The 11,917-nt window shown below is 47.2% G+C and overlaps 1 protein-coding gene across 4 annotated transcripts in view; it reads right to left on the bottom strand.

Annotated features, from left to right (window-relative positions):
- Positions 1-223: 223 nt before the first annotated feature.
- Positions 224-11,917, bottom strand: part of LOC144719421 (electrogenic aspartate/glutamate antiporter SLC25A12, mitochondrial-like) — a 33,767-nt gene continuing 22,073 nt past the window's right edge. For 3 of the 4 annotated variants that reach the window (XM_078595340.1, XM_078595324.1, XM_078595349.1), the window contains 6 exons: positions 11,427-11,507; positions 7,209-7,349; positions 5,365-5,503; positions 4,718-4,876; positions 4,098-4,188; positions 224-3,466 (listed from right to left, as the gene is read on the bottom strand). In XM_078595340.1, coding sequence (XP_078451466.1) covers positions 3,262-3,466; positions 4,098-4,188; positions 4,718-4,876; positions 5,365-5,503; positions 7,209-7,349; positions 11,427-11,507 — 816 coding nt within the window. In that variant the 3' untranslated portion in view covers positions 224-3,261. The remainder of the gene's footprint in view (positions 3,467-4,097; positions 4,189-4,717; positions 4,877-5,364; positions 5,504-7,208; positions 7,350-11,426; positions 11,508-11,917) is intronic. The other variant, XM_078595332.1, reaches the window with a different exon arrangement.

Here is an 11,917-nt window from a genome sequence, read left to right as displayed (position 1 = left end):
GCCAAGTGTTTGTTGTGGCAGTTCAATGCATGGGCAGTGATGGTGGTATTTGAATGTGTTCATTTATGGTTCATAGCACATCATGATTTGTTCAACTAAACATCTGAGAAGGCTACAACAAACACACGATCTGAGAATGCTCCGTATTAAAATAACTCTATATTGACGGTGAACACCCCACCCCGCCTCCAAAGCCGACTTGAATAATACACAACAGCTGTCGTAAAGGTCATACATGTATTATCAGCAAGCATGCGCGCAGCACCAAATGTAGACATCGATCCATTCCACGGCATCATTTACACTCCATTAACATGCTCCAAGTCACAAACACATAAACACGTCTTCTTGTTCGTTTGCCTTGCGGTTTTATTGGACAGCCCTGTCGCTGCATTCAAGCACGTGCTCATTCCTGAGAATGATAAAAAAAAAACCTCTTAAACAAAGAGCGAATGCAAAAATGAAATGCGGCCCGCTTACAGGCCACTTACCAGTTGTTCGACATCGGCAAAGCATCTCTATTGTGGAGGGCCCAAGAAAATACGCGCCGTCTCCCAAATGCTCAGCTGAACGTCCACGCGTACATACTTCCGACCGCGTAATCGCAAAGCGCCAGCAGCAATGCCGACGCAGCTCAATTTTGCTGTGCGGCCGAGTGGGAAACTTCGATGCATGAAGCGCCTTTTCGTCGCAAGCGCGCGCGAACGTTGTTGGTAAGCGAGCGCCCCTTGCGAAGAGAGATTACAGGACACCCTCCAGACAGAGTTGCCAAGCCACTGCGCCCTCCCCCCCCCCATACTCGGAGTGTGCGAGTCAGCGAAAAATATAAGTTACCGCGACCACTGCGTTATTGCGTTATTGCAAAGATAAAGGAAACAGCCAAGCAGTCGACTGCAAAAGAAAACGCTTTGACGGAACACGCACACAAAAAATACAGAACTGTTACTTCGTAGCTTAAACATTGCTGGAGTGTGCTGTGGTTTGGGTTTGTGCGTTTTTATATGCAGTTAGTGCACACTTTCACGATTTAATTTAAAGCTAATTATTTCATTGAAATGATTGACAGCACCATAGGAGCATGCGTGTTTGTATGAGGCTTAGCTTAATGTAGCCTCCTACACTTGTTTTAACATTTATTATTGTACTTTTATTAATTTATGATCATTATCAATAAAAAAATAACATCGGGGGGCTAGATATTCAACTGCATTTGCTAAAATGCGGTAGCGAACACTGTTGCAAAATAATCGAAATGTGTTTTAGGGAATGCATATAGATGTATATGCAATCACACATTTCTAAAATAATAAATAAGCATCGACACTTCAATATAAGCTCATTGCAAAGCTACCAACAAAATCTGCGGTAACACTTCTGAACGGGGAACACAGATTGCCACCTAAATGAATTAGCTTCGACTTAGCGGATATCGAAATCTAAGAGGAATTGCACATATGCTCCAAGCACTATAGTAAGAGAAGAAGAGCACCCAACAGCGAGTGGAGACGTAGCACGACTACAAGCAACACAAGTTCACGGTGCCAACACCCGAAGATAAACTTGGTTTATGAAAGATTTTTTTTCTGACATTTTAATGGCTCAGTACAAGGAGCTCTGGTCCCCAATGTTTACTGGAAAGTGACTGCTATACTTGGAATGTCAATTGTGGCTTTTTTAAAAAGCAGATTCTGTTCAAATAAATGTGACTTTGGGTTCAAGAGGAGTCTTAAACATCGCGCTGAAGTGATGATAAAGTGAGTTGAGGGTCAGCGTTGAACGGGGTGAAGTTCTAGATCTTAGCAGTAGGAGATACCACTACCACCACCCAGTTTAAACGTTTGTGTTTTCATCACTGATCTGGCTCTTTAAAGCTACTGAACACACAACCTGCGGTAAATACAAACATAACTTTATTTAATCAGGGCTGCGCTAAGAGCAACCAGACATGGGCACTTGGGTTTCCCGCGTGGGCTACTCAGCAGAGGGATTCTTTCTTTTGGCAGAGTTACGAATATAACACAGTGCAACGATTGTGAAAAATTACACTGTGCCTTGCTTCTTCAAAATGAAAATGGTGACCTAAGTTCAATGAGTGCCAACACGCAATTCACATGAACTAGGCAACCGTTTTGGATAGAAAGTGATAGCGTTGGTTGCGTCGGGCATCTGCATATACGACAAATCCACAGCGAATCCATGGATGAGAGCAGTGTTGGGTGTAGCAGCATGAAGCATACGTGAGCTCAATAGTGCAGTAATCACATTTGTGCGGTTGGCTGTTTAAACTTTAGTAACACGGTCCCAGAGTTTGTTAGCAGGACAAACTAAAGGATAAAACTACATATTTCAAGCATTATGTAATCAGCCTCACCAGAGGTCACAAGGGCAGAGACGTAAAATGTAGACTCACAGGACCAACTAAACCCTGTTGTTGTCAATAATCACATCCGGTACCAAGGACTGGAGTCAACTGACCACCGATACAGAGAACTGGCATGAAATCGCAGCTTTCTGTCCTGGGCGAATGAGACTTAGTGACCACTGCGTGCTCAGCCTTATGCACGCGCAAAAACCACAACAGACCACACATGTACGTGCTTGCCCATTGCCTCTGAAAAAAAGTTGGGACTATAGACTGGCTCGCTAGCCCTAAAATTGCCATTTTGTTGGGAGTTGTCCAACACGTAGATTCGAAGGTTCAATTAAGTTTGTTTACACACTTTTAAAAATATAAGTGTGACTATACGTGAAATATTATTCCAATTTGCATCTGTTAAAGGTATCAGGCAGTTGGCTGTCTGACAGTGTGCGCCTTATGACAATATCAACTCCTACTTTTAACATTAGAAGCAAATAATTGTCCTCTTAAAACTAAACACGGATGGTGTAAATAATGTTTGGGCAACACTGGGGCCAGGAACCACGCAAAGGTGGAACCTCAAATAAGAAACGTTTAAATCTTGGCAAAGGGAATGAACATGGTAGGAATGTTAATATACGAACACTTGACACTGCCATAAATATTAACAAGCACACACGAACACACACACCTGTGTCGGTGCGTCTTTGTATATATATATCATATATACAGTACTCATTTTGCATGCTAAATAAAAACACCGCTATATTTCGAGGAGGAGACGACGATGGTTAGCAGTGAGACCCGGGCGAAGGGCGGCTGCCGGAGAGGAGGTGCTGGAAGCTTCAGGTGGGCAGGCGAGCAAGTTGCAGTTGGGAGTGGTTGACGCTTAGAAGCCCTCTCTAACCACGGGCGGCCAACGTCTGCGCCACCGGGCCGGTCGTTGCGCCTCCCGAGGGGCCGAATCTCGGCAGGTAGAGGCCGAACTTGCTCTCGACGCCGGCCAGCGTTGCGGTGGCCAGGCGGTAGCCCCCAACGTGGTCCGCGCTGGTCGGGGGCAGCGAGGAGATGCGGGACTTGGGCACGGGTTGTGATCCAGCGGGCTTGCTGCTCGCGCACATTCACACGCAGCAGGACGCCGCGTTCGGAGATGGCATTGTAATAATAATAATTGTTTACAGTCAACTGTCAATCCACTGCTGGAGGAGGAGCACACCCAGGGGTTAATTACACCATACTTCACCATGCTGGCCTAGTGTGGGTTTGGCAAAGGGAGAGGGGAAGTCAGCACCGATTCGATTCATTTCATTTCACTCGCCACTGATGAAAGCCGTTGCCGCGAATCTAAACTCGGGCCGCCGTTCAACGGTATGAGGACGCACGCTCGCAAGTGCACACCGGGTGCGCGTCTGGCACCAACGGCACAAAACATGAGCCTTATGGTGTCATGTGTGCCAATGGGCATAGTGAGCGTAGGCACAACGCTAAGTTCCATGACGCATTGTTGACAAGGTGTGTCGTCCCCCCCCAACCACCCGCACAATGCCTGCGAGAGAAACAGTGGCTGAATAGCCGTCGTGCACACCACTTACGCACGCCACTCATTGTGCCCGCCGTCTTGCTTTGCATGGCGACAATTGAATGGGGATTTTCGAGAAGAGAATAAACCAAAGAAATGGCAAGGTAGTGTTTTTTGCATTTTCCGATGAGCAGTCTCCTCTGGAACGCCGAGCCTCACCTCCCGCCGAAGTCGACATTAAGCCAGCGCTGCAGCAGCTCGTACGTGAGGAGGGTGACTCCGAACTGCGGCGAGGAGCGGCACACGCGGGCTGAGAGCGGTGAGGGGGCGGCAGCAAAATGCGCCATGTGGCGAGCGCGTCACAACAGCCCCTTACCGTGCAATCTACTTGTTAAAATAACTTGTCCCACAAGTGAACGGCCCTCAATAACGACCATTACATACATTAAGCGGGCCCGAAAGATTGAAAAAAAGGGATTCCATATCGAGAAGAAAAAATAAAAGTGCAAAATACAAATGAAATGACTTCTTCTTTCGTATGTCTGATGCAGATGTAGAACAGCAACTACAATTTCACATTCAGATGGTAAAGCCAGATAATCGGGTCAGGAGCAGGAGTGTGTATCACTGTGATGTCTCATTTGTATGTGGATCAGGGAATTGCGTCATTATATGATGTGTTCTGGATGACCACAGTCGCACGCTGGAGTTTTTAATTTTCCTGGATGACCGCAGTTAGTGGCAGTGCTCGTATGTGAGTGCTTTGAGGGCACAATCGGGGGGGGGGGGGGGGGGGGGTGGTGGTGGGCGTGGGCCTTCCCTCAGTAGTCCTGACTTACCCCCGGCCCCCTTCCAGAGTGCCCGTGGACCTTCCTCGTGCAGGATCTTGGCGAAGCAGTCGACAACGCCGGTGTAGGTGGTTTGGCCGGCGCGTGCCGCCACCTGCAGCCGCGTCTTGATGACGTCGGCCGGTGTGACGAGCGACGCGGCCGGCATGCCTGTGCGAGCACAGCACCGGCTCGGAGAGGTTACGGAAAGGAAGGGCTCATTGTGCCGGCCGCAACCAAGGTGTCGTGATTAATAAATAATCCTCAATTTAGGAGAGGTCAATTTACGTACCCCATCGAAAAACAAAGAACAAGGCAAAGCACAATCGAATGCCACGGCACGGAATCACGACATCGCCAAGTATGAAAGTGTAGATATACGAATATGACCGTGGTCGATTATTGGAGGCGGAATTTTTCGGGAAATAATGCTGTCCACGATACTCGTATTTTTAGGTGGCACGAAACATATTTTGATGTTAATCAAGCCGATACTCTGACTAGCACGGTTGGTTACGTATGGTAGGAAATAAGTTCAACATATATACATACATTGTGTTATCGGTATAATTGAACTTGAGTTCCTACATCGACGTGACGGTGAGACTGCTGCTGTCAGCCCAGGAAGGCGGGGAGGGGTGGGGGAGCAGGTGACCCACCAGCTATGGCTCCCGAGGTCAGCAGCTGTAGCGGCCCCACGCGCCCGTTTTCGTCAGCCATCAAGGTCTTGGTGTGTGCGTACACGGGGAAGTATATGGCCGAGAAGGGGATGTCGCGCAAGAAGCATGCCTTGGCGCCCTGCAGACCGCCCAGAGAGGATGTTCAACGCCCCGGGGGGCAAGAGCCACCGTTCACCGCAAGACGTCCTTGTCTAAGCGAGAGGGGTCGTCCACGCGGCCTGGCCCCGATGTCATTAAGGAAACCTTGCAGAGCCACGGCTTCTGGGATTTGCATTCGTTGCATCTGAGATTTGCATTCGTTGCATCTGAGCATCGCTGACCCCAACTGCTGTAATTCGAGATGTAAATATAAAGGGACTAGAGTCGAGTGAAAAATCACCGTGAAGTGAAAGTGTTTTGCATTCAGAGCCGCTGGAGCTGCTCTATTTTTAATCAGTGTCAGAGACCTCTAATGACCTAATGACTCCAAACAGAACCAGAGACAGTTCTGTAGAGGAAGTTGGGGGGGTGGGGGGTGGTTTGCCCAAGAGGAAACCCCTGGCTTGACCCCAAATTTCCATGCCATTTGGGACGTGGTCACAGACTGCAGGAAACCAACCATCAGAGGCCAGGGGTTTTGGGCCGTCTGCAACGGATGCCTACGTGGAAGTGCTGTTTACTGATGGCATGGATTAGCAGGGGAGGGGGGGGGCCCAGACACAAACTACTGTTTTCTCCATACACATGGGCAGGGCCACAGGACTTGTTTGTGGTGGTCAGGCACCGTAACCGCTCAGACTAGCCCCAAAAACTGCCCGCACGCTCACCCCCCCCGAGTGTTCCAGTCGCAGACGCGATCACAACATTGCCGCATGAAGGCTAAAGGACGTTTACAAAAAGCACAGTTAACACCGTGTTCTGTTACAATCAGTCCGATCAGACCAACAAACAATTCAGATATCCGTTTCACGATGAAAATGCGCTTGTGTACTTTACAAGCATCAAAGTCCGATTTACAAAATCAACTAACAACTGGCTGTCAATCAGGCCACCCTGCACGTAAACCTCTACACTTAAAACTTGTCCAGCCATAAATAAATGCTAAAGCAATACGACTCTTAACAGAAGCGTATGATCTTGAAATGAGACTCTCTTGAGTTTTTTTTGTTTGTTTCCTTTCAACGAAACATCAGTTAAACCACAACTGTTTCTGAGCAAAGTGATGATCTTGATTGACTAAGAATGTGGAATACAGTGAATGAGATGGACATTTCAAGCCGTATGGTGCAAGTCCTATATTCTTTGTTGGTTTCATTCAACATTAGTATTCATAATTTATCGGACAAGCAACATTTCAACATGCCTAAAAAATGAGCAAGTTTGGAATCTGATAATACATAGAGATCAGATAATGCACATTTACAAATAAAATCTAACACAAGCTGACATGTGCAGAGATGCATGGATGGGTGTGCATGCTTGGATTTATACTAAGAGACAGAGAGGAATGGCTCAGAGAACATTTGCAAGTTAGAGAGACATCATTTTGACTGTACAGAAAACGCCGTGGGATTGGGCAGGCCACATCACTGGGAGGGATGGCGACCAGCTGCTGACACTCCTAAGAGGTCATCCACCAGCAAGATGAAGCGATGAAATAAACTCTCGTGCAGGCGCTATCCAAATGCATTGTTAAATCGTCACGGGGCCGCGAGAGGCGGCGAACGGCTTGGAAGAGGCCTCCATCCAGCAGTGGACAGAACGTGGCTGCTGCTGATGGTCGATGACGATAACCATGAGCCGAGGGACCACAGCTGACCGCGTGGTGGCGGGGGGCCACCCACCTTGTAGAGGCCCAGGAAGCCCAGGTCACGGAGAACATTGAGCGCGCTGACGCGCGGGCCTGTTGTGATCTCTCCGGCCACCTGCAGCCGAATTTTGACGATCTCCAGCGGGTTGGTGAAGATCACCTGGGAGCCGCCGGCCTGCGCAGTAATGAGGAGTTTAGCAAACGGCGACTGGCAGACGCGTAAACGGTCCGTTTCCATTCGTGAAACTAACAAAGGGTTGTACAGTCTTGCAGGCTGGAAAGTTCACAAAAGAAGAATGGAGAGGTGCAAGTTTAGAATTACACTGAGAAACGTAGAGACTAATGCGTGGATTAGGGAACATTATGGAATTATATTCACTCCGATATCTTCTATTGGCTGTTAATAAAAGTGGGCTCGGGTAGGACACATCGCGACAAGGGTTGATGGTCAGTGGTCGAGACTAACGGTGGATTGCCAGCCAAAGGAGGGAAACATGTCAGAGAGGAACATCAAACAAGGATATGGAGTGGTGAGATCAGCCCGTGAACAGAAGGGAGATAGATTTATGCATTTCAAGAGCATGACACGTAATTAGAATCTATTATTATACTTGTGACACGTGTCGTATTGTACGTGCATGAATCGATTCTAACAAATATTGCATTTCGAAAATATTCCATCACGCAAGCGTACTGCACAATGAAGCTGTCAACCAGCTTCACGGTCATACACGGCAGATATAATCGGTCCGAGAATACTCCATTCCAAAGCCAAATACTCATGACATAAATGTGTCAATCTTCCAATATCGCAGGACCCTCCTGGAAATGTCTCGAGTCTCAAGTGAGGCATTCCTGGGTAAGCTAAGGACATTATTTCCATTATTATTTTTGGGGTGAAGTGGTGGCGTAGTGGTTAACGCACTACATTATGAACCTGGTGACCTCAATTTAATTCCCGGCCATGGGCTCACAACATTGGCGAGCGCTGGGTGCCACCCCCCTTCACTAATCGCGCTGATCAGCGGAGTGAGGTACGGTCAAACAACCCCCTTGAACGACACGGTGTGGTGGAGGGGAGGGCATTCACCCAGGATCGGACTGACAATGCTGTAAAAGATGCAGGTACACCATTGGAACCTCATTTGCCAGTAAAAAATATGATAATAGTTTTTTTACCCTTCTATCTGGCAACAAAACTGACACCTTTTTTACAAGGAGTCATGTTTGCATAGACCACAATACCTGCAGCCATAATGCAAACAAAAAACATAACTCTGATAATATATGCACTGTCCTTGAAGTTGATTGGTCCACACCCGAGACAGCTTTCCTTAGAGCCTAGTCTCACATGGGTTGGACCAGATGACGCCAAAAGGCGCACAACTCAAAGACAATGCACCATCAGAGTATGAGAGCTCGGGGTAAGCATTTACACCATTGGAACCTCATTTGCCAGTAAAAAATATGATAATTGGTTTTTTACCCTTCTATCTGGCAACAAAACTGACACCTTTTTTTACAAGGAGTCATGTTTGCATAGACCACAATACCTGCAGCCATAATGCAAACAAAAAACATAACTCTGATAATATATGCACTGTCCTTGAAGTTGATTGGTCCACACCCGAGACAGCTTTCCTTAGAGCCTAGTCTCACATGGGTTGGACCAGATGACGCCAAAAGGCGCACAACTCAAAGACAATGCACCATCAGAGTATGAGAGCTCGGGGTAAGCATTTACACCATTGGAACCTCATTTGCCAGTAAAAAATATGATAATTGGTTTTTTACCCTTCTATCTGGCAACAAAACTGACACCTTTTTTTACAAGGAGTCATGTTTGCATAGACCACAATACCTGCAGCCATAAGGAGTCATGTTTGCATAGACCACAATACCTGCAGCCATAATGCAGGTATTGTGGTCTATGCAAACATGACTCCTTGTAAAAAAGGTGTCAGTTTTGTTGCCAGATAGAGGGGTAAAAAACAATTATCAGATGCAGGTACGTTTAGGCTAATGCCACAAAACGGGACTGTAAAAAAAGAGATGGGACAAATGGAAAAGATGACAAGTGAAATTGACCGTCGAATACAATCACAAGCTCAAATCGTGGGCGAATCCTTCCACACCGAATCGTTTGGCAAGCACGGCCTGCCTGTACACATTTATACGCTGCCAATGCCAGACTCTGTGGGCCAAATGCACGTGCCGGAAGACAGATTTTGTGAATATTTACCGTAAAAATAAACAAAATCGGCAACAAAGATTTGGCCGTTTTTATCGCTTCACGTAGCGTTAGAAACAAACAACCTTGTTAACCGGCATGTGAATCGGGGCCCTGTGAGGTTTAACTGTTAAACAATGATATGCAATTTAATCCCATGTAATTACAAATTAGTTGTCAGTCCTAAACTGTTAAGAAAAAAAGGGGAGTGAGAGGTTTTAGACAGGCCTGCTTTATTGCTTTTAAGGTGAGGAATGTATTCATGCTTTTGCAGGATTCTCTACTAATTATATTTTCAGAACTAGCATTTTTTTTCTCCACGATGTTTAATTTATAAATGCATCACTATGGTTTTTTTTGTTTAAATGAAGGGAACAGTTTTATTTAATCAACACACGAAGCAAAGTTCATTTAAAGGTTAAAATCCACCGACAACATTATGTTGAGGAACGATTTAGAGTTCATGTGAAATATGATAACCCCCTCTTAGCCCCTGCTCCACACCGGGGCGTACAATGTCCCTCTTCACGAGCCCATGCTGTGAGACGACAAAGGGGTACATTTTTGGGGACAGGCGGCAAAGTTGCTTTAACCAGCCCAATGCCCTCACGCTTAATTAAAAATTAAACCCAGTGACAGGCTCATCACATCATCAATTAGTTAGAGAAAAGCCCTCCCCCCCCTCCCCCTCCCTGCCCTGCATTGCCTGGAGGCTTCGAGCTGCCTCTGCCATTCCATCCACCTTACATCAGCAGGTGATGACAGGTGACCAGATTCCAGGGGCATGCACACACAGACACGGCAGCTGCCGGAGGCTATGGGTGGTGGTGGTGGGGAGGAGGAAAGAGCAGAGAGCTACAGAGAGGTTGGCAGGGGTTTGGCCCGACAGGTCCACCACACCTCCCATTGAACACACAGGTGGACCCCCAGGTAACAAAGGGAGCCAGGGTCCCTGGCACCAACCACTGGGAAAATTATACCAGTCTATGGTCACTCCCCGAGCAGGCTGAGCCAGCGTCTGCCTGGCTGCTCCCTACCTTCCAGTACGCTCCTGGACAAACTTACACGACCCCCCCCACCACCATCCCCGGAGGTCAGAGGGTGTGCCCCCTGTCACCCGATTATGGCTGCGGCCAGAACACCGTTCAGTCGCTGCCTGCGCTCTCAGATTTTACCCATCATTCTCTGCTGAATGATGGGCTGCATTGACAGGGGTAGCCGAGTGTGGCATTTGTGGCATTCTCTACCTGGGTGTGATTCACTATGGGACGACAGAGATGAGATCACGCACAGAGAGAACAATTGGGCTATCAGAGTTAAATCAGGTCTGTGATGCAGAAATGAGCAACGCTATAACAATGTTGCCTTCGACCAAATTACCTGGAATATGGCCGATCTTGTCAGCTCTTGGAAACAAAGCTGGCTTGATTCTGGTTAGTTATTGGATGGGCAAACACCATGCATGACAGGTTGTCATAGGTGGTTGTGAGGCAACGTGGTGGACAGCAAGGAGGCAGTGCAGCAAAATACATGTTGTGGTGTACTCTCTATGCTGCCCGCCTTCATTAGTCAGTACTGATCAGCTCGGTGAAGTATAACCCCAACGTGGCATGGGGAATCATTGACAAAAATGACTGTCGATGATGTACACAACAATGTTTATTCTGAGTTGATGGACATTACCTATGCGAATGCAAATGCACAATATAAATCAATTAAAAGTTTTGGATGACTAAAACATGTTTTACATTTTCGTACGTAAAAAACCGCACCGATACTACGTTTGATTTATTTTTATTGGGGCAGAATTAATAGGCGGGGGGGGGGGGCATATTGCAAAAATTCCAAGACTAGAATTATTTTCTGAGCCTAAACAAATGACAAGGTGAGGAGCCCACAGCCCCACCCGCTCTCAGGAATCGCTCTCTTTTGTTTAAACTGCTGTTTCCAGGGCACTCACCCTGCTCACAGGGGTGGAGGAGGGCCAAGGGAGGGTTAGAACGAGGAACACCCGATACTTACACAGCCTCCAGCAATGATTTCCGCGATCAAAGGGATGGAGCTGTCCTTCTTCGTGAATTTGTCCCTCACCAAGTCGTTCACCTGGAAAGCACGCCGAGGCGACCGTTCACTTATTGCCTTAACAGTTTTCGCCTAAGCGGAATTCATCAGCCACCGAGTGCGCTCGCCGGTCAACAACGCGTCCCCCCCCCCCCCCTTAAAACAGTCGTTTGGACACGGGCCATCGTTAGAGCGGGTGTTACTCGCACGCTTTAAAATGTAATGGCACCAGAAATATATTTAGCTGTTTTGAGAACGCCGAATAGGGAATTCATGCACGTACAAACGTGCGTGTAAGAATGCCATGAATTGCGATTGCTTTGTTTCATACACACCACTTAATGAGCTTTTGCATTGCAAAAGCACTTGTAACAGGATTCTTAAAATAAAAAAAAAACATTTCAATTTATAGCAGTTTTTATATTGCTCTGAGCAAAGCCAATGACATTTGA

This window comes from Lampetra planeri, chromosome 1 (assembly GCF_965212315.1).
Source record: "Lampetra planeri chromosome 1, kcLamPlan1.2.h2, whole genome shotgun sequence".
In the NCBI taxonomy this organism is placed as follows: domain Eukaryota; kingdom Metazoa; phylum Chordata; class Hyperoartia; order Petromyzontiformes; family Petromyzontidae; genus Lampetra; species Lampetra planeri.
The sequence above is the reverse complement of the archived record's forward strand: the minus strand, read 5'-3'. Positions and strand labels throughout refer to the sequence as shown.